This window comes from Helicoverpa armigera, chromosome 21 (genome assembly GCF_030705265.1).
Source record: "Helicoverpa armigera isolate CAAS_96S chromosome 21, ASM3070526v1, whole genome shotgun sequence".
Taxonomy (NCBI): domain Eukaryota; kingdom Metazoa; phylum Arthropoda; class Insecta; order Lepidoptera; family Noctuidae; genus Helicoverpa; species Helicoverpa armigera.
This window is the reverse complement of record NC_087140.1, coordinates 1,079,688-1,103,568: the sequence shown is the minus strand read 5'-3', so window position 1 is coordinate 1,103,568 and position 23,881 is coordinate 1,079,688. Positions and strand designations below refer to the sequence as shown.

Here is a 23,881-nt window from a genome sequence, read left to right as displayed (position 1 = left end):
TTACATTAATAAAGAACAATTTTTAAACGGTTTTATTTAGCTTACCCTGTTTGTTTTTTTTTTATTTATTGTTTATTCTTGGGTCAAATTTAGTAATTCAAATTTAAGTACCTAGCTATGGTGACCACCCAGCCTTCGGCCCTAGATTAAGTCTGTACGCACACATGTATAATGTGCTGACTATAATTTTAAGAACTTAGGTAGATAAGTCGCCCCACCGGAGATGTCGCGCCGAGATGGGTCAGACAGTAGATTAGTTTTTTTACAATTAAAAGTACCTCAGAATCGGTAACACGCTTTTAATTTGTCTCCCGAAATTCCTTAGTAGTAATACTTAGTAATTTCAATAGTTTCCCCGCTCCGGAAACAAGAGTGGCGCAGCCGGTAGGATTTCGCTGTTATATTCCTAAATTCTTCGCGGTTTTAAATTCGTCGCGTGTCTCGAGGACGAGCTGCACGATAGCTGTGGGAATTTAAGGACGAGTGAAATCCGACGAACCAAATAAATTACTCTTGGTGCGTGTGGGCAAACAAAAGAATACCAAGGATGAGAGTAGCAGCTGGCTGGTGAGTGATTTTTCGCCAATCCATGTTCCTCTATCCCCCAATACTTAATACCTACATTATTTTGAGATTAAACCTCTCTCATTATAACGTGTTCATTTAGATTATTGGCTTATCTCATTGTGTTCTATAAATAGAACCGACATAGAGTAGTTAAACTTTCAGAGACGCCAATTAATTGTTATCTCAAGTGTATTCTTTGCATTGATATTTTTATAAATGTGTTTTATTAAAAGTAATAAGTAAAGTGTATGTAATTCTACACCTAATATAAAAAAAATATATATTTTATACATTAATATTTTTAATTTTATTACCTAAACTATTACATACATTTTGCGTCTAATTATTTTCTGATTTACGTGTGTTATGTTTGAATTGTGTTATCTTGTGTGTTTCATAGCATAGTCAATTGTACTCTCACGAATTGTTTTATCTGTTCCGTTCTCTACTCTGTGAACATGATGACTTCAGTGACTATTGAACAAATACCCAAAGAAATTATTCAATTAATACCTTTGTATAATGGTGATAAAAGACAGTTAAATCTTTATTTGCGAAAGTGTCAGTATGTCCTTGACCGATATAAGGGTAGCCACGAACAAAATCTTTACGTTTATAATGTTTTAACTAGTCGATTGAGAGATGACGCCGCAGCGCTCTTATCAGAACGTGAAGATATTGTGACATGGTCTGCTTTTAAAGATCTACTTATTCAACATTTTGGAGACCCGCGTAGCGAAGCGTGCATTAATATCGAATTAGAATCCTTAAAAATTAAATCCGGTGAAAGTTATTTAGAATTTTGTAATAGAATCCAAAGTGTTCGATCATTATTGATGTCCAAGGTCAACATGATTGAGGATACTGATTTGAAGAGTGCAAAGACAATTATTTATAACAATACGGCCTTGAATGTGTTCTTATACAATCTCCCAGAGAATATGGTTCGTATTGTAAGGCTTAAGGCACCCTCTAGTTTAGAAGCGGCCTTGAGTATAGTACTTGAGGAAGTTAATTTCTTAGAGCAGTATAATACTAGGAATCGCATTTACGGTCAATCTAGCAGTTTCGGATCAAAATTGGTAATGACGCCAGCGGATACAAACCTTTATTGCCAAATAATATTACCACACCTAAATTTAATTTCGGTATTCCACAGAATAAATTCAATCAGCCCCAAGGTCAATTACCAAATGCATTAACATCACGCCCCAAGCCTGGGTACTTACCCCAATCTCAACAATTTGGGTACAGGCCACCCCAACAATTCGGGTACAGGCCACCTCAACAATTCGGGTATAGGCCACCTCAACCATTTGGGTACAGGCCACCCCAACAATTAGGATACAGGCCACCGCCACAGTTTGGCTATAAACCGTTGCAACCTCAGCAGTTTGGTTACAAATCCCCCAATAATTCTAATACCCCACAAATACTAAAACCTCAAACGCAAACTACTGATGTGTCTATGCGAACAGCCCAACCTAAATCGAATGTACCACAAGGTTTCAATTTAAATGAATTGTCTGCTGACGACTATGAGCCTTATTACAATAACTATTACTCTAACTATGACGATGACTATTATGGTGACTCAAATGAAATTAATTATCATGACGAGACTCATGTTGACTATGAATTACAATCAGAAAATGAAATTCAGGCACTGGATTTTCAGGAGAGTGCCTCGACGGACAAGAAATCTTAGAATTAAATTTTGACTCTAATTTAGAGCTACCGTATATTTATGTAGAAGAGATAGACGCAAAATGATGATAGATACTGGTAGTATGAGATCGTTCATTGGTCCTACAAAAGCATATGAGTATTTTTACGACTATATACGTAATGAAAATTTTCAGGTGGTTAGTACTCATGCTACTAGTAGACATAATGAAGTAATAGAAATTCCTCTTCTACCTACCTTTGTTAGTGACGATTGGCATAAGTTCTATGTATACGAAGTAGATCCACGGTATGACGGGCTTATAGGTAACGACCTTTACAGCAATTAGGTGCAATTATTGATCTAAAAGAACGAATCTTAAAACGAATTCCACTTGTATTCCAATAATCAATAATAATTTAAATTATAAAATTACTGTACAGCCACGTTCAGAACAACGATTTAAATTGCCAGTAGATCAATATTCAGGTGACGCTATTCTTGACTACCAAGAATTTCGAAATGGACTACGAATGCCTAGTGCTTTAGTAAACTGTGATAGTGGATACGCATTTACAGTAATTCAAAACACTTCAGATTGCCCAAAACAACTGACTATTTGCCAACCTTTCACAGTAACGCCATATGAAAATACAGAATACAACATTAATTTTACTACGACCAATACTCCTCTAGAAATTGACAAATTACTTGAAGAAAATTTAGATAAATTAAGACTCGATCATACCAATGGCGAAGAACGTGAGAAAATTTATGCACTTTGTAGGGAATATAAGGACATATTCTACTGTGACCAAATCCCCCTTACGTTTACTAATCAGGTTAAACATCACATACGTACCAAAAATGAAGATCCTATATACATTAAACCCTATAGACAGGCACCTTTCATCCAAAACGAAATAAATAATCAGGTAGAAAAATTACTTCATGAAAATGTTATACAAGAATCTCATTCCCTTGGAGTGCTCCAGTTCACCTTGTCCCTAAAAGAAGGATGCGTCTGGTGAAATTAAATACAGGATGGTAATAGACTACAGACGACTGAATGACATAACCATAGACGACAAATACCCCCTACCTAATATTAATGACCTTTTCGACAAACTAGGAAAGAGTGTGTACTTCACCACATTGGATCTAGCAAGCGGCTACCACCAAATAGAAGTAGAAGAGAAGGATAGACAGAAGACAGCTTTTTCGACGCAAAATGGCCATTTTGAGTTTCTCAGAATGCCGTTTGGACTTAAAACCGCTCCTGCTACCTTCCAACGGACCATGGATAATATTTTGCGTGGTCTGCAAGGACTCCACTGCATGGTATACTTGGATGACATAATAATTTACGGAAATAGCCTTGACGAAATGATAAATAAATTAAGAATTGTATTTGACCGACTTAGAACAACTAACATGAAAATTCAATTAGACAAATCTGAATTTTACGCAAAGAAGTGCTCTACCTTGGACACACTATAACTAAAGACGGGCTAAAGCCTAATGACGACAAAATAAACGCTGTATTGAATTACCCGTTACCAAAGACAACGACAGAGATTAAGAGCTTTCTTGGACTTGTAGGTTACTACAGACGTTTTATAAAAGATTTTGCAAAAATTACTCAACCATTGACAGCCTGCTTAAAAAAGCGCAACAAAATTGTTATTGACCAGAAATACATAGACGCATTTAACAAATGCAAGGAACTCCTGACACATGCCCCACTGTTACAATACCCTGACTATGACAAAACATTTATACTGACGACCGACGCATCCAATGTCGCTCTAGGCGCTGTGCTGTCACAAGGACAGATTGGCAGTGACAAGCCCATTGCGTATGCTAGTCGTACCCTCAGTGATACAGAATCACGTTATAGTACCATCGAACGTGAACTGCTCGCTATAGTGTGGGCAGTAAAGCATTTTAGGCCCTATCTGTACGGTAGAAAATTCTATATATATACTGACCACCGTCCCTTAACTTGGCTCCAATCTCTTAAAGACCCTAGTAGCAAACTCACACGTTGGCGGTTACGTTTGCAAGATTACGACTTTGATTTAATTCACAAAACGGCAAACAAAATACAAATGCAGACGCTCTGTCCAGAATAAAAATCAATGCCTTACTCACAGACGACGAAAATCAGTCTCTAGCAGTTAATATTGATGAGAAGGAAGATAAAAATCTAAATGAATGTGCAGATAGTAAAGGTTCATCAACAGTAACGATATCTGATTCTAGTCGAACTATGACCTGTAGTCCTATAGATTTTTCCGACAATATTAGAGAAGTTCACTACGATACAAATGAGTATCCAATACGATCAGTGTCCAGTAAGTCGAACGAAACCGTTCATTCCGCTGTAGAATTAGAATCAACCGGTATACCTATTTTACATGAGGCGATCGACACCAAGCCGAATCAAATCTTAATATTTTCATGGTTTAAAAATCAAATGCATGTTAAGAACCTGTCACGTGACAAACAAAAGATATTAGAAGTTTTCCTGCCAAAAGATAATCCGCAATTAGTAAAGGACTTTTTAAAGGAATACATACAGCCAAAATTAAAATATTTCATTTATTTTGAGGAGAATGAACATCGGAAACTATTTAGCAATATAATAATTGAACTATTCAGAAAGGGAACTATTAACCTATTTGAATGTACAGAAAGAGTTATTTTTGTAGAAGATGAAGGAGAGCAAAAGGCACTTATACTTAAACACCATGAAGGAAAGACCTGTCATAGAGGCATAAAAGAAACGCTAGTTAGGCTCCGTAGAAATTATTATTGGAATAGAATGCAGGAAACTGTAACAGCCGTCATAAACAGTTGCGATGGGTGCCGTAGAATGAAATATGATAGGAAACCCATCAAACCTATATTACAACTAACACAAACCCAAGACGCGCCTTTTCAAGAGCTATTTATAGATCTTTTTAGTATAGAAGGTAAAACTTATTTAACTATAATTGACGCATTTAGCAAATTAGGTCAGGCAATCGAAACTCAGGAAAATCAACTCCCGAAGTAACTAGAGCACTGATGAAATATTTTTCGTATTACGGTACACCCAGAAGAATAAGCTCAGACCCCGGAACCGAATTTAATAATGAACTAATTAAGGAATTTTTGAATTTACATAAAATTGATTTCCACATTGGAACCCCTAATAACCCCAATTCAATGGGTCTTATTGAGAGGTTCCACTCCACTATAATAGAAATTTACAGACTGGCCAAATACGAAAAACAATGTACTGATGCGGCTTCGGTTATGACTTATTCTGTTCTGGCATACAATCACACTATTCACTCAGTCACTGAACTTGCACCATTTGAAGTTGTCTTCGGACATACCGACTCAAGCAGTCCGTTTAGCATAGAATTAGAAAAACGTTATTTCCAAAATTAGTAAAAGATCATGCAAAAGAATAAAACATTATACGAACACTTAGCAGACAAAATGGTTAATATTAAAGAAAAGAATAGAGAGAGTAAGGGTGGTGAAGGTGAAATAAAGTTTAAAAAAGGAGAAATTGTTTTCGGTAAAGACATAAATAAGCGTAAAAGTAAGGATAAGCCCCGATATATAAAAGCTGTAGTAACAGGCAAAGCAGATAAAAATATTTTACCTATAAAAATAGGAGAAAGGGATACCAAAATTCCTATTAAAAATATAAAACGTCCTCCACAGGTGCGGCATATTATTGATGACAGTCACGATGCTGTCGCTGGCCCTTCATCTGCAAAATCTTGAAGGTAATCCAGGAGTTTTACCGGTGAAACAAGGTCATGCATATTTCCAAACTGATCAGTGGACTATTGTAAAGATCATCAGCCTAGATCAAATTTATACTGACCTTAACTACATCTCTACCAACTATCAAGCGCTTTGTAATTTAATTGATTGGAATGCATCATACTCACAAGAAATTATGACTATTAAAATGCATACAGATTCCATACGTGATTTAACTGTAGAAAAATACCAACAGCTTATACCATCCAAACGATCTAAACGAGGACTCATTAATCCACTGGGCTCTATTATAAAATTGTTACCGGTAATTTGGATCATGATGATGCGTTGAAGTATGATAATCTCATTTCTAAATTGAATCAAGGTCAAATCACTATATCTAAAAGGTTAACATTGGTCTCTAAAATGTTTGACAGTTTTATTAATGCCACTGAAACTATTGAACAGAATACAATTAACTTCCATAACAGGTTAACTAAAATTGAAACATTAATTAAAGATTTAACTGCTCAGCAAAATAGTTGGATTTTTCTGACGTACTTAACTGGGTTGTTCAATGTTTTCATGAGTAACTTTCGTACTATATTTATTAGATTAAGTGAAATCGAAACTGCACTTGCATTAAGCAGAGTCTCTATTTTACATCAATCAATTGTTAATTCTTCAGAACTTTTATATCATCTTAAATTAATATCCGAATATGAAAGCTTAATATATCCTCCCGCCGAAGCGAACTTGTTAAAAATAGAAGAGATTATATGTGTTAAATCATTTATTAAAAGTAATCAAATAACGTTTATAATGGAGATACCACTTACCGATAATGTTACTTATAACTATTATAAGATTTACTCCCTACCAATTTTCCATGACACCGAAAATAAGACCCTAGCTATTTTCCCCAAATACCCTTACCTATTGGCGAAAGAAAATAGATACTCACCAATCGCAATACCGTGTAGACCATTCTCTGCCGGTGCTCGCTTCCTCTGCACTGCAGACAACAGGATCCCCTTCTATGAACTTACCTGTGTCGAACAGCTTATGAATTTCGAAAACGACCTTACCCTTTGCAAACAACATCCAATAGAAATCGAACAGGTCAGAGTCCAACAAGTCGCTAACAACAACTGGATCCTGTATAGTGAAGAGAAGACCACACTAACAGAACGATGCAAGGATGAGACCAGTAGACAATTGGTATTTGGTACTTACCTGATGACCATCGAAGAACCCTGTGAGGTGGAGATTCATGGCATACACATTAATCATCGTATCTTCATAGAGTCCGATGTGGTGAAAAGAGTACCAATCATCGCCTTACCTCAGTTACGCACTAACGCACAGCTATCCAGTACACGTGCACTTGATATGAAGGGCATAAATCTAGACGAAGTGAAATATATGGCGTATTCGTTAAAACATAGTGAAGTGATCGAAAGTGTTTTTGATAAAAGGGACAGTAGCTTCAGTGCGTCCTTGGTGTACGTGACCTTAGGTTTAGTTATTTTAAGTATTTTTGTATTTTCCGTTTATGTTGTTCGGCTCAAATTGCTGAAATACACGTGTTTCAAGAAAAATTATCGGAACCAATCTAAAATCGATTCTCCCGATAATTTTCCTCTTAAGGTCGGAGGAGCTATGGTGACCACCCAGCCTTCGGCCCTAGATTAAGTCTGTACGCACACATGTATAATGTGCTGACTATAATTTTAAGAACTTAGGTAGATAAGTCGCCCCACCGGAGATGTCGCGCCGAGATGGGTCAGACAGTAGATTAGTTTTTTTACAATTAAAAGTACCTCAGAATCGGTAACACGCTTTTAATTTGTCTCCCGAAATTCCTTAGTAGTAATACTTAGTAATTTCAATAGTTTCCCCGCTCCGGAAACAAGAGTACCTTGCTGTTGTCAGATTGATCTGAAATTTGGTACACACCTTTAATTCCGATGACAATACAATATACTAATATCAATAACATTGTAAATCCAAGATGGCCGCCGGTACAAAATGGCGGATTACATATTTTTTCCACAACCCCCTCAATATGGGTATCAAATGAAAGGGCTACTCAAGTAGAATACTGTCAGCAACCCCAGCGGGGCCCAACAGGGCCAAGGCCTGTCTGGGCTGCGGGATTGTCCTGGTACATAAAAGGCCTACGACGAAACACAACGGTTTTTAGTACTCAGTAAGAGTCTGGCACTCCCTCACCGCTGCTGACCCATATATAGAATGAGGAATATTCGGTAGGCATTTTCATGAAATATATATGAAATATAACCTAACCTAACTATTGCTGTAATACTTTCTTCTAGAGGTATAATAGGTGTGGATTTCTACTTACTATAATCGTAACTGGAGAATTTGACAATCAATAATCAGCCGTAGCGGCTTCACCAGCGAACGCCAAGCTCACGATCTACCAAAGTATAAAGATATGCTTTGCCATAGGTAGGATTTCAGAGGGCCCCCACGTTTTTATTTTAGTCTAATATGACCGGGACCACCTATGTAGGTTTATAGGTAAGTAACAGTTTTTTTTATTTTCTAGTTTTCAGTGCACATAAGATAAAACCGTTTAACTTAAAAGTTTTTTTACCGATTTTTTTATTTAAGTAATGAATGATTTGTTTTTGAACGGAAACAGTACCAATGGATTCGTAAAGAAAATGATTAAGATATGTATTTTTTCGGGACTGCAGCAATGTAATCTTCCCAAGTGGAGACAGTTAATGTGACCGACAAGAAACTACGGCACCTTATACTGAACTTGGCCCGATATGCTCTTGGCAGGTTTTGTTATAACTTGTCATATACATTCAGTCAGTCAGTTCAGAAATAAATTGTTTTATACTGAATGTTTATTTTTGTATAACTCAAATAAGTACTTAAAGCCGCCCTTTTTCACGACAAAGAAGTCATTTTTGGAACCTATACCGACCGCAAGTACAGCTTCTATATTGTTGAAATTGTTTTTTGTTCTTAAATGATTTTAGGACCGTAACATATTTCTGCACGAAATAGTTTACGCTATGCGATGTCATGAATTTTGGCAAACAAACCAAATATTTTTACAAAATAAACTTTATCTACACTTTGAAGAAGAGGAAAAGAAACTCGGTTAATCTGAAATAACATATTATCATTTATCACCAAGTTTACCGCCGGCATCAGACGTTGTTTAAAAGCAGTCCGACAAATGTAAACGCGGCCTAACAACAACCTTGAAATCGTGTAAACACTTTAAAATTACATAATATAATCTAATACCGGTAATCATGAGTGCCATGGGGATAAACGCGCGCGTTCTCAAAACTGCGCATTTGTTAGCAACAGGCCAAGCGAAGCACACATTTCAGAGTAAAAGAACTTTTGCTGTAACAAATAATTTAAATATGAAGTTTGTTCAATTTACGTATCCTTCGAACCCGAATGAGATTCGAGTGGGATATTTAGAAGGGGATAAAGTTGTAGATATTAATAAGGCTGACTCATTGATGCCTTCTACGATGTTAGGAGTGCTAAACTATGAACATTGCAATAGGGTATTTGGGTAAGTTTATTTTTATTTTATTTTACCGGCTTCCGCTGTATACTCGGCATTATTATACGTATGTACTCAGGTCAAAGAAATAGACCTATTTCTTTGAGTCATTTAAACGTTTATATGTACCTTGACCTATCCATAAATTAATGGATAAAAATAGTTACTTACATTCTAGTAGGAACATAAACACAACAAAACATAAGTAAATATCGCGTTTTTATGTAGGTACTTAAGGGTTATTTAAACTAGATTTTTTTAAATATATTATTTGTTTATGTTCGTACCAGAATGTAAGTGACTATTTTTATCCATTAATTTATGGATAGGTCTAGTTACATAGACGTTTAAATAACTTAATGCCCTTAAGTACCTATTGAAAAAATAAACAATCAAATCTATCCTTTTAATATTTTAACTAATCAATCATTAAATTATTAGAATGTATTACTATACCCAAATTACTTTATTTTGATGTAGTGGAGCATATTATGGTAATTTTCCACAAATACACCACTCGGCTGCTAATTGTTGAGTATCGTTGACCAGTATTGTTTGCATTAAAAGCATTAGCATGTTGAGTATCTATCATAAACGTTAATCTATGTATGATGTCCTCCTAGCCGATAATCAGCGGCAGTTCTCATATAAGGAGATTAGCCAACTGCGCAGGACATATCATAGTGCACAAGCACTCAGACAGGTGCACTCACTATTAGGTGCACCGTGATGGGACGGTAATCCGACACAACCAGAAAAAGATTAGATTAATCTATGTACCTACCTATACTGATATTATAAACAGGAAAACTTTGTTTGTAATTGATAAAGTCAAAAACTACTAGACCGATTTTAAAAATTCTCTTACCATTAGAAAACTACACTATCTGAGAGTAACATAGGCTATATTTTATCCTGGTACGGGCAGTAGTTCCCACAGGATGAGGGTGTAACTGTGGGAAAATGGCTAGTTGTTTGACATAAGTACATCAGCTTATCATCTAACTAAAATCTATTGATAAAAACATAATAAAAAAAATATGGTTTTAGTTTTAAAATAAGATTTTTTAACCTTGCTTAGGTTTTTATCTTTTCAATCAATTAAATCCAAACTGATTAAAATTTTAGGATGTCAAATTTTTTTAAATTCAATCTTGAACAATGATCTTGAACCACTTATTTTAGTGCTCCATTTTGTTTTTTCAACAAGAAGGTAATATTTCTCAAGTATGACAGTAAATAATATTACAAACTGTTAACAACTTTTTATGCAGATGTAAGAAGATACAACCTTTGTACCTTCCTAAATAAATAACATATCAAAATATTATATAAATAAAACATGATATGACAAGACAGAAAAATAAATATTTATGAGAAGCAGTACCTAACAGGATATAATAAATATTCCATTGCAGTTATCATATTAAAATAAACAAATTTAACTAAAGTTTTTATCAACTATGGAAAGTTATAACAGGATAATGATAACAAATTATTCTTGATATAAAAAAGAGATTGTCTTATTTATCATAGTGAAGATTTTTATTCGAAGTCATAAGTTATAAAGTATAGATAGAATGACTTGCTAATAAAAATAATTATCATTTACTTATTCACTACTTGCTGCTTCCAATGGTTTCATAACGTTCAAAGAGAACTAATTCCCAAGCCTGGATAAATAGTAGCCTAAAATAATACCTTTTCCCTAATTCCACCCATGTACAAAATTTCTATCAACGTTTTTGTGGTTTTGAAAGCATGACATCACCCTATATCATTTACAATTTTAACCACAGATTAATTTCCCATATAATTTTAACTAACAACTTCTTCTGGGTTGTTACAAACTTTTAACCAGCAAACACCCCTTCCCCTCTACCAACCCTCCTTCTCTACTTCCCACCATAATATTGAAAGTTAGAATAACAAAATAATAAAACAATATTTTTCTCCCCAGATTTCCAACGCATAAGCCTCCCTCGGTACCAGTTTCCGAAGTTACTCTCAAGGCACCAATCACAGGAGTTGACAAGATCCTGTGTGTAGCTTTAAACTATGCTGACCATTGTAAAGAGCAGAATTTACAAGAACCCAAGATACCAATTATATTCAGCAAGTATGCTCGGACGATTATTGGGCCGAATGAATCTGTGAAAATAAGGACGGATGTTGTTAAGGTGAGATCTTAAATAATTGTTTAAATAAAATTTTCACCAAAATTGTTAAACAAAACATGAATAGGTAGGTATGCGTTGGTGCGACTGTACCTACTGCTATCGTGAGACTGCGCACAAAGGTTGCAAATTCGCGTACATTTCAGTAATGTTCGCACGCAATTTATTACTATTTACTCAAGCAAACTAAACGAAGCATTTTAGGCGCATCTCAACTTCAGTAACAAAAAAAAAACATACATTTTGCCCAGAAAAAAAAAACATAAGTATCAGACTGGGTACTTCTTTATAATGCCCGAATTCAAGGATTCTGTAAGTTTCTTTAAATACATGTAGCTAGGTGTAATACGTCTGCATCATTAATTTTCACCTATTTACGTTTGTCTTGTTCATTTGCAAAATACTTAGTAGGTGTGTATGAATTAGCAATTCTAACTAGATTTAATTTATTTGCTAAACGTAAATAAATTGGCCTCTCTGAATATCAATAGTCAAAAGAGTAGATACTTACCTAAAATTGTTTTGAAGTGTTTTATTTGTTACCTCTCTGTTTCTATTCTTTCTTACCAATTGAAATCCTTGAAACCGCTATTATTAACATTCCCTTTGTCAGCTTTTTCATAAAAAAGTAATTTACACTTTGATCAAAAAAACGAAGAAGTAATTTTCCTTTAATGCAAAAAGTTTTCCAATTCGACACGACTTCGGCCGATACAATATTATCTCAGATACACAATTCCAATAAATGAAAATCCGATAGTTCCTAAACGGCAGTATTCAATAAACGACTTACATATGTATCTGTTGAATTACTTACTTAATAGAAATAGAAATTTGAAATTACTTAGATACCTATTAGTACACATTACAAATATCAAAATTCTATCAAAACAGCAATTGCTGATTTCAATAACATAGGTAGGTGAAATAAAATCTTTACGAAAATATTTTTTAAAGGAAATCCTTCAACATGTTTCAGAAACCCGACTGGGAAGTAGAACTGGCAGTCGTCATCGGCAAGACTGGTACTAACATAAAGGCGGAAGAGGCTAAAGACTATATCTTCGGGTATACCATCGCTCAAGACATCACTGCCAGAGACTGGCAGAAGGAGAAAAATGGCGGGCAGTTCTTACTTGGGAAGGTACGGTCCAATTAAAGTAATTATTTTCGTTTAAAAAATAATTAGGTATAGCCCGCGGTTTACTAACTTCCTGGGAGAACCGGTTACCGCAACCGGGTAAAAGAGGCTCATGTTTTTTCCCAGACTGCAGGCTATTTGAGTACCAAATGTCATTTAAATTGGTTCAATATTTGAGGCTTCTTTCGCATTTATACCAGTAAGTAAGGATTGTTCCAAACTACATTTCCAAAACCTTACTGCTCAAAGGATCTCCAAGATCTAAATACTTTTATTTACAAAACTGATAAAACTTGACTGCTGAAAGGGAAAATTATTCTTATATGTTGCTGTTGGTAACAAAGATAAGATAATAATCAATAATAGATAGTGAACAATTTTAATTCAAGGATGACATAATCATTGCACTAAAAAAACCTATTACCCAATTTTTCTTTCAATAAAAACCTGAAATCTGATTCATTTTACTGAAATTACGTTTAGTACTTTTCTATCCCACACTTTAGAGAACCTCAGAGCTTACTAAAACCTTCCACTTATTTACAATTTTTTTTTACAGTCGCAAGACACATTCTGCCCCCTGGGTCCGTACATATTATCGGCGGATGAGGTCCCAGACCCACACAATTTGTCCATTTGCTGCACTTTGAATGGCGTGGTGAAGCAAAGCAGCAATACCTGCCAATTGATACATACCATACCTAAGATTATTGAGAGGATTACTACGTGAGTATTAAAATTGTTTACTCTTATTTACTTTTTACTCTTGTTTAAAGAAATTTTGTTCTCAATAAAAACATTACAAGTGCGGCTTACTTAAGAACAACAATTTCTTAAATAAATAAAATCAGTTTCGACAACATTTGGCACAGTTTAAAAACCTATAATTAGCCTAATTCAACGCATTCATTTTTAGGTGTCTGATTTGCAATGAGTTACTTTTCACTCTTGTTACTTTTGACCCTTGTTATTTTTTACCCATTGCTCAGATGAAAAATTGTTGAAACACAAACATTGAACTTTGAAATATAATTTGTGGTTACCAGAATGGAGGATCCCGTCTCCGGATCGCTTCAAAAACTGATGCTTAAATCATTATAATAAAGAATATTATCATCAATCATTTTTTCTTTTATAAAATAAATTATTTCTCTCTGACAGACTATAGACTATTTGGAGTGAAAGCAAAACAGACAGGAAGAGTTACTTTCGCATTTTTATAACTATTATTTCTTTTACTTCCAGTGTAATGACCCTATACCCGGGCGACATAATATTGACCGGCACACCCGGAGGAGTGGGGGTACACCGCAACCCCCCCGAGTTCCTCAAGCCGGGGGACAAACTCGTCAGTGAGATCGAAAGGCTGGGCACTTTGGAAGTCAAAGTTGAACAGTTTTAGACAAATCTTTGGTGTAAGACTAGCTATTTCCCTACCCGTTCCCGGATAAATTCGCAGTTTTGCGAGAATATCGACGTAATCCAAAGTTTTGTCAAATTGAATACTGTATGCCAAACGATCATAAATCTTCGATATTTTACCGTGGACGGAGGCGCGACGCCGATTATTGTTTTGATACTACGTTAATTTTTCTTTCTGGTATGCACTTAAAGTTAAAAAAGATCTATATGTTTTGGTTGCGTCACTATTCTTGCAAGCTAGCGAATTGGATTACATGTGTAGTGCATGTATTTACACACACAGTAGGTATGGTTCAACCGCTTTCGTGAAATAGGCGTTTTAGCATCTATAACATTTTCAACTGTGGAATGAACTGAAAATTATACAAGACAATAAAGATTAGTCAGACCATGCAATAGCCAATATTTTGGCTGCTAAAATATGATTTACCTACCTTATTTAAGTGTACTTAATGTAATATGACGTTATGTAATAATTCTGAATTTGTGAATGTAAAATACTGCATGCATTTTGTACCAACGGACTTTTTTCACAGTAATTGTGATATTATGTCGAACTGTTTTATATCAATTTATTATGTAAGGTTTATATGCGATTTCTCTGAATATTGTTCACTTTACTAAGGGCCGATTTTTCAATCGTCATATAACTTTTATCTGACGATTTAAAAATCGGCTCTCAATGTACTTTTTTTTATATATTCATCTATTATATCTTGCAATGTTATATACATACTTGATAATTTATATACTTAATATATTTTTAATATTGTTGACATGGTTTTTATTTTCAGACTACTCTAAAACTATTTTAGACGTGCAGTACATACCTACACGAAACACGCAAAACTTACAAATTATTCACCTCACACTTAGATTTTTTCCCAATTTTCCAGATTTATCTTGAAAATCAATAAGAATGGACTTAGAGAAAATCAATAAGAAAGTCCAGGGCCGACCTTATACAATCATGATATTGTCTAAATAGGTTTTCTTTCAATCTTTTAAAAACTCCTTACAACTAATCAAAGATTTTTTACCACAGTCTTCAAAATGACAAAACCTGTCAGTTAAGGTGAATGACTATGCAGGAAAAACACGAGATTATCCTATAAAAAATATTTTTTTTGTAACTTTTGTGCATTGAACGATAGTAGTTTGCCGTTCCACCTACTTATAGCAGTTTAAAGGTATGTAAAATTGTTTTGAAGAAACTTTATACAATACCCACTGTATTTAAGTTCAAACCCGTCTAAAAAATGTACCGGATCTATATGGCTCCGCGTTGGATTACAATACTAAAGCCCGGTTTCGCTGGTTATCGGTAAAGTTTCGGCTGACTGCAAAATAAAGGCTGCTTATAATTTCTGAAAAATATTGCTATCCAAAACCTGTGAATTAAGGGTGCGTTTATACGGTGCATGTAGTTGGAGCAAGTTAACATGCGCAAGTGACAAGAGCACGGGGGTGGGCATTTTGCATTAGTACATGCGCGACTCGCTCCTTGTAAAGCACTAGTACTCAGCTACATCCGGTAAGACTGGAAGCCGACCCCAACATAGTTGGGAAAAGCTCGGAGGATGATGACATGCGCGAGTCGCTGGACCCACGTTTCAAAATACATGTAACCTGCGCATGTGACTCAACATGCTCAAGCCACTTGCACCGTGTAGATGCACCCTTAAAGATGGAAGTCAATATCAATATCCTTATGACAATCTAGGATAGATATGAGTCTAAGCCTAATGAATGTGTCTGGTTTCTCAATATGCTAAATATTTTCAGTAATCAACACTAACATGAAATTCCTACAATTTATTCCTAACGAATCTACTACCGGTCAGATCCGAGTGGGATATTTGAAAGGCGACAATGTTGTGGACATCTGTTGTCAAGATTGTTCTATGCCCACGACTATGATAGAGATATTGGAAGCAGAAATAGTGGATAGAATTCAAACGTGAGTAATGGCAACATCTGCCTAGCCTTTTCTCAACTATGTAAGAGTCTGTCTCCAGTCTAACAGAATACAGCGGAATGTGTGTACCCGTGTTTTAGGTGCATAAAGAGATTACCTACCTGGCCTTCTCAACCCAGTTACCTGGGCAAATTGATACCCCCTTGGTTTGCCGCAGCGTCTGCCAAACATGATCACCACAATATATGAAACTAGTTTCCACCCGCGTCTTCGCCCTGTAGAGTTCGGTTATATTGCGTTTCCAAGAGATTTCTTCAAAAATCCGTGATAAAAACTATCCTACGTTCTTTCTCAAGGTCAACTCTATCTCTGTACCAAATTTTATTAAAATCAGTTCAGTGGTTTAGACGTTTAGCTATGACTGGTTAGATATGGGTCGGTACTGGTTCGTAGTAATTTTTACATAACATATTTTTACCTTTAAATATTTCTAGATTACACTGCAACGATACTTCAGAAGGAGTTCCCCTATCTTCGGTCAAATTAGTAGCTCCAATTGACAATATGGACAAAATATTAGGAGTTGCCCTTAACTATTCGGATCATTGTAAGGAAATAAACGTGGATCATCCACCCATACCTATGATATTTAGCAAGTTTTCCAGCACTATAATTGGCCCTAGCGATCCTTTGAGGATAAGGACTGAAGTTTGCAAGGTAAGTTCTATGTATAAAGTTTTTTACAGGATCTAACCCACTTCATAGGTAAGCCTTTTTATTATCTAGGGCACAGACCTCTTCTCATACAGAGAAGGAATAAGAGTTATTCACCACGCTTGCTCAATGTAGATTGGCGATTTCAGACTTAAGTCAAGGTTTCCTCAAGATGTTTTCCTTCACCTTCAATCAGTAATAGGTGTTCGAGATATCTATACTAAGAAAGAATGTATAAGTTAGAATATAGAGGTCCATTCGTTCTTAGGTGCTTGACCTGGAATTGAACCTGCGCACTCATACTTGAGAGGCAGCTGTTTTAACCACAAGGCTACCACGACTTGCCATTCTATCTGAGATAATTTTTAAATGACGATCTTCTTTATTTAAATAAATAGAATTAAAACCATCCTCTTCTAAATTCAAAGTTTAACGACCTATCCTACTCGTGCCTACCTCCACATAAAGATGGGGTCAAAAATTCGTAGTGAATCACAGAGGTCTGTTCTGACCTCAGAGTCTCGCAAATTGGGGTCAATTATCGAAGTAAATTGACGCTGTAATTCATAGTGTGTAGGTGTAGTATGATGAAATAATGTCACTAGTGTTTAGTACGTCTTCCGTTCATTAAAGACGTTTTGGTACTGACTGGTTTTTTGAATTTGTACCGGTCTAGCACTGTTGCTAACTCTTTGTTGGAGCCGTCTTTTAGGCATTACTAGGTCTATGGTTCAATATAAGTCAGCAGTATATAAAGCATGTGCAGTAGGTAGGTACCTATAGTTTTATATTTTTAGTAATGCTCCTACTTTAACAAATTTAGTTAGTTAGTTTAGTTAATTTAGCAAAAAATGCATTGCACAACCTGTGGATCTTTTGCTCTAAAATTAACACAGATATTATATTGTAGCATATCCTTCATCGATAAATGGAGCTATCTAATTCATATTCATGTTGTTTATTGCATACATAATGCTGTTACATTAGGTGGAAAATATAAAATGGACACAATTATGGATCCTGATGGGCACAGCCATACTAAAAGTTTTTCCTGATCATGTTCTTGATTTAGCTCGCTCTTAAAAATAAACCTCCAGCTTACTAATAAGATTGACACAAAGTGTTTTCCAGAAAGTGGACTGGGAAGTAGAACTGGCAGTTGTGATAGGCAAAGTTGCCAGTTCCGTGACAGCTGCCGATGCTGACAAATATATCTTCGGCTACACTATCGCGCAGGACATCTCTGACAGAGAATGGCAGAAGGAGAAGAATGGAGCACAATTCTTACTTGGCAAGGTTTGTTCTAAATCGCGTATCTATTAGATCATTAGTAGATAGGGATATACTGAAAAAATATAATCAAAATGTAATGTGACTTGGGTGTTTTACTAGAAGATACTTTTCTTGGAGGTGGGATATCATCAAATAGTGCCTCCCGCAGTGGATACAGAGCGAAAGGAGTTCCTCCATTTCTCCTCAAGCCCTTTTCGTACCAAAGCCGCGGTAACTTTTTCGAAAAAATTTTGAAAGACTTCGGAGTTATGATTTTGTTTTAATTATGATATTTAACTAACTATCTTTCTTGTGTATGCATTTATACATTGAAGCTACATAGTCTATACGAAGCTAATTCAAAATTTCTGCTTCCAACAGTCTCAAGACACCTTCTGCCCCATTGGACCTTACATAGTAACTAAAGACGAGATCGAAGACCCATATAATCTGAACCTTACTTGCAGTATCAATGGAGTTGAGAAACAGAACAGTAATACCAGCAACATTATACACAAAATACCCGCTATTATTGAGAGGATAAGCAGGTATGTGTCTGGTGTATCTGATCTTACTAGCGTCTTTTCCAATCGGGTTTATTTCCGAAATTAGTTATGTGACGAATCGCTCATTCGCAATATTGTTTGGTTCATCCATTTTGACTACAGCGAAGTTTTGGACTTCGGACATACAAAACTACTCCATGAGAACTGTAGCTTATGTGACCATTTAATTCCTACAAGTTGTATTGAGTAACTTTAACAGGAATTTAAAACTGGTACCATCCACCCTCCTGCTCTTATTCCAATTTTATTTGGGGTTGGCGCAGCATGTGTTCCTCTTTCATACCCTTCTATCAGCCATCATCTCACAACTGACATTATTTCCAGCCCTATCGACTTTCACACAGTCCATCCATCATTTCTTCTGTCGTCCCCTTCCTCTATATCCATCCACGTTCATACTCAAAACGTACTTCTAACATGATCAAAACTGAAACAAAATTTGCATTAAAATACCAGTCGGAAAGATCAATGTCTCTTGTCAATTAATCGTGGAATTAGTAATGTAGGTGCATTTAGCACAGGGTCAATTGATACAACTGACGTTTGTACAAGTTACCTGTATCTGGTTTCAGCTGGTTCTCTCTAAATTCTTCTCGATTGCAGTTCTGGAGTTCTTTTGCCCAAAGCCCAATTTATGCTTAAACATTACAATAGATAGAAACAAAATATTAAAACGACATAGGTTTTCTCTGAATTTTTATTTCGCCTGTTTCCAATCAAAATCTTTTCCCGTAAAATATGAGCAGCAGGTTTAAATTTTAAACACCTTACAAGCCTTGTCAGAGTTTTCTTTAATCCATCTACGTATTTTCTCTTCGTAACAATCACTGCTCTACTTACTGTACTGTCAATCATACAATAATTTTTCATCATATTCGAATTATTTCGAATACAATTTTCCATTGCAATCTAGTTCCTAAATCCTCAGGAGTAAGGTTCAATTCTCTTCCAGTGTCATGACGCTGCTCCCGGGCGATTTGATCTTAACGGGCACTCCTGGTGGAACTGGGGGCATACGATCACCGCCCGAGTTTCTGCAACCTGGTGACGTCATACGTAGCGAGATACAGAACATTGGCTTCTTCGAAACTAAGGTTGAGAAGTTTTGATGTTGCAATAAATGTATGGAATGATGATGGTAATTTTCTTTTTATACTTTTCATAAGACAAACTTTTATATACTTATAATTCGCCAAACTTTTTGTCGTCAAGGAACAACACTGCCCAGAAACGATTTTAGGTATCAGCGAGTGGCCAGATGCTCGTATATGCTCTGAATTTAGTTGCAAACCTCCATTATGTTTTGCGAGAACTATACGATTCCTCCAAGTACAAAAAGCCTGAAGTTCGTAATTCAGGAATTAAAGAAAATTTACAAAAATTTCTTAAAGCACAACTATTACTAACTATACAGAAGCTATACAAAAACTTCAAAAGCTTAAAGTTTTAAGTGTACGTCATAAACCTAATTAACCGCTCTCGTGCTTTTGTATCTCTGAGTCCGTTTTCAATGTTCACACACGCCTGGTGAGCAACTTCATTATTTAGTTTGAATTGAACATCTACTTTAATGGAATTCTTTTAAGGTTTATCAAAATTTTCTAATATGCTTTACCTAAGAGTTGCCTTAGAAATATACATAAATGTTTGCTTTTGTGCTCTTCGAATTCTCTAATATAATTTCGTTGCGACTTTGACGATATTGCAGGATTGTGCAGAATTTGGTCCAAAAACAAAACAGACTTACGTAACCCGGAGATTTGCGACTACAACTACCAATTTTAAATTGGACAGGTTGACCTGCAAGCATATCAGGACGCTGATTGGTGAATGGGCCGCGCAATTGAGCCAATCGCCGTCTTCCGTTCCCTCACAGGAAGGACCATTTGCGCTCGCGCCGTTCCTTTCATAGACTATAATGTCAGCCAAGGGGAGTTTTATTGAGTTAAGTGGTCTATACGGGTTGTTATGCCAGTATAAGCTGAGCCGCCGTTCCCCAACGATTATTACTGAATAATAGATCAAGCTTAAGTGGTATTATATGTTTTGACGCCCGCAGATTCTAAGCGCGTCTATTCGCGACGGATATTCATCGTTATGGATATTATTTCGAGCAATTTTGTTGTTGAGGGTTATTTTATCGTTATTGGTTCTAGTGTATGCAATTTGTTGATCGTTGAAAGATGGATCCCTGTCATATGGGTGCGTTGTGGTGTAATTTGTTCCTACTGTGTCACTTGTATTTTGTTGCAATTTTCAATTGTGTCCATGTCTATATTAAACTGATGGGATCCTCTTGTATCGTTAACACGTTGTTGATTGAATCTAACGTTTGCAATTGACGATTATTCAATTATTCAATCTGAGACCGTTGGTGCAGTGATTGGCACTTAGTTGTCCAATAAGTGGAAGATGGATCCGTTACATTTATTCAGTTTGTCACGTACCGTGTTCGTTACGACTTCTTTAGCTGGAAATAACACTTCGACAAGCTTTATTTTTTATATATTTCGCTTTGGTCCAAGTATCACCAATTTTCAATTCGGTCCTTTCTTTCTGCTTCTTACCTTTAATGGCACTTCGTCGAATCCCTGTGGAAATCATGTTTCTTTTCTGCCTCGTCTACACCAGCTTGCTAATTACTTATTTTATTAGTCTCAACTCTATCAAAGTCACAGTATTCAAGTATGATATCCTTGTTATATGGGACTTTGAATTCATCGGTGGTTATTCAATTTGCTTTAGTTATTGCATTGGTAAATGCACTACTCCATCTAGTAGGACCTACCACGTAGATAATAACACTATTCTGAAGTACCAAATCCTTATTAGCTGTTCCCTGTGGTTTCACACATATCCCGTGAGAACCAGTTCTCCAATCTAGGTAAAAAGTACTTAAATGTACATATGTGTAGTAAATAGTAGCCTATTCATTTCAGCAAATTTCATTTGGTATGTATATATCTGATAATGGAAACCCTGAGAAATCAAAGCCAACGGTCGAAAGTTGTAGGTGTATGTGTGAAAACATTATAACAATGGAGCTTTAGAGCTGACCTGATCGAGAAGAGACAGTCACTGAAAAGCTAATAAAAAGTAAGTAGGTAACGGCAAAATAAACATAAGCTACATCCGGTAGACATCGACTTCTAGACCGATGTAACTAAAATTATTTTGGTCAGTGTTTTTAGAAGTCGTTTTAATATTTTTGTTTAAATAAAGCATGACACACAAGCAAAGTTACGTTGTTCAGATTTTTATACATAGGGTATATAACTGGATTTTTATTCTGTTAAGTAGAACTACATACTGCATGGATGGTAATATTGTGGAGTGCCATATATATATGTACATATATCATCACTCAGGCCCTGGTTTGGCGCGAGAGGGAATGGTAGGCAGTTCGGAGCAAGTGAGAATTCGCACTGCACATCCCATCCGCTGCGATGATGAAAGTGAGAAAGGTTTTGCGGTGAGTTTCTAGTGGCTCACCGTCCTTCACTTTAAAGACGACAAACCTATGTCGACTGCGTATTTCCACGCAGTTCTTTGAGACAGTCAGCAAACCCAGTAGGACCCGTTAGGGCTAAAACCTGTCGGGTCTGCGGGATTGTTCGAAAGACTGTGATTGTTACCTTACCGTGGCCCGGGTACACAAAGAGGTACAGAAGGAACATGGTGGGTTTTACTCAGTAAGAATATGACACTCCCTCGCGCTGCATTCACAGAGGAATGAGTCATTTGATAATTACCCACAAGAAAAATAAGGTCGGTTTTCTTTACTGCTTCATTGCACCACTTTTGCTAAGAGATGAAAATTCTATATACCTACTCTGGCAGTTTGATCCATCACAAGGATTGAAGGGTTTTAAAACATTGGCGATGCTGTTAACGGCTGCGGTTCATGTAGCTGTGGTTGGAACCAAATCACTGGATCGAGCTACAGTTTTATCTACAGATCGCCACTTTTCTTCTTTTTGGCGAGTTGATGGCATATATCTTTGCGACTTCAAACTTTGGAAGCCCAGTGTTTCACACACGGCAATGTCAATGGCGTTATGTAGGTCTTGGATTGTGTTGGGACACATTGGACAGCACAGAAGGTGCCTCATCGTGTTAGCCACGGCATCGCACACGCATCTATTATCGTCAGTAACCCCACCTGAATAGGTTGTCCTTGAATCTGCCTACCACCATAGTCTGTTAACTGACTGTTTGACTGCCGACAAACGAGGTCGCAAGCGTGACTGTAAGTAGAATCGGGATATGAGAGTGAAGGAATAGTGAGTGCACTTGTGCCTGCTCAAATACTTATGCACAATGTTATGTCCTGCGCAGTTGGCTGATCTCTTTATATGAGACCAGCCGCCATGGCCGATGATTGGCTATGAGAACATCATCATGATATCAGTCTTTTAAGAGACTTCCATACTTACTACGCCAAGTCATGGCGAAGACTTGGCGTAGTAAGTCATGGAAGTCGTTCTACAGGTGGCTTATGGCTTCGCGACGGTCTAACGCCATGTAATGGGTGACGCTGGTCTGTTTCCTACCGCTTTTTTCCATAGAGTCAGCCATATTCCTAAGCACTATTGCATTGCAATACCAGCTAGTGAATATGTGTAGCATCTGAACCGTCAAATCCGTGCGAGCAGCGCGAGCGGTGGCATTTTGCAATAAGTAGATAAATATAACATTTTCATTCGTAAAAATGAATACCGCTTACCCCGTTTGTATAAATATACAATAACCTTAACTATTTCTATAAAAAAGTAATCCGACTCACAGATTCTGTAGAGATAAAAATCATTGTTATCATCATCATCATCAGCCTATCGCAATGTCCAATGCTGGACATAGGCCCCTCCAAGTGCACGCCACTGAGATCGATTTTCGGCTTCTCGCATCCAGCTCCTGCCAGCTTATCATTGTAATATTCTGATCTTATTAGTATGATTTTCCGAAAGAGCTACCGTAGCACTGTTACACAAAGTGCTCCAGAAGGAACAGTATCAGGTCTCCGCTTGGGGAAATATTATTTATTTGTCGGAGAACGGTTATTAGTACGGGCACTGAACGAAATGTCGCTTGAGTTCAAATAG

At 36.4% G+C, this 23,881-nt stretch overlaps 2 protein-coding genes and 1 long non-coding RNA gene across 3 annotated transcripts; all 3 read left to right on the top strand.

The window, feature by feature from the left end:
- Positions 1–99: 99 nt before the first annotated feature.
- LOC135118355 (uncharacterized) lies at positions 100–7,838 on the top strand. Its single transcript, XR_010277533.1, has 2 exons — positions 100–567; positions 5,957–7,838. It is a non-coding gene; the product is annotated as an uncharacterized LOC135118355 (long non-coding RNA).
- A 1,221-nt stretch (positions 7,839–9,059) lies between these two features.
- On the top strand, positions 9,060–15,085 carry LOC126056327 (fumarylacetoacetate hydrolase domain-containing protein 2). Its single transcript, XM_064040161.1, has 5 exons — positions 9,060–9,578; positions 11,530–11,749; positions 12,726–12,890; positions 13,447–13,613; positions 14,133–15,085. The coding sequence occupies exons 1-5, from the start codon at positions 9,304–9,306 to the stop codon at positions 14,287–14,289; spliced, it is 984 nt and encodes a 327-aa protein (XP_063896231.1). The 5' UTR covers positions 9,060–9,303; the 3' UTR covers positions 14,290–15,085.
- A 1,017-nt stretch (positions 15,086–16,102) lies between these two features.
- LOC110374296 (fumarylacetoacetate hydrolase domain-containing protein 2) lies at positions 16,103–19,913 on the top strand. The gene is made up of 5 exons (XM_049849010.2): positions 16,103–16,269; positions 16,722–16,944; positions 18,073–18,237; positions 18,595–18,761; positions 19,732–19,913. Exons 1-5 carry the CDS (start codon positions 16,109–16,111, stop codon positions 19,886–19,888), a joined length of 873 nt encoding a protein of 290 aa, XP_049704967.2. The 5' UTR covers positions 16,103–16,108; the 3' UTR covers positions 19,889–19,913.
- Positions 19,914–23,881: the final 3,968 nt, after the last annotated feature.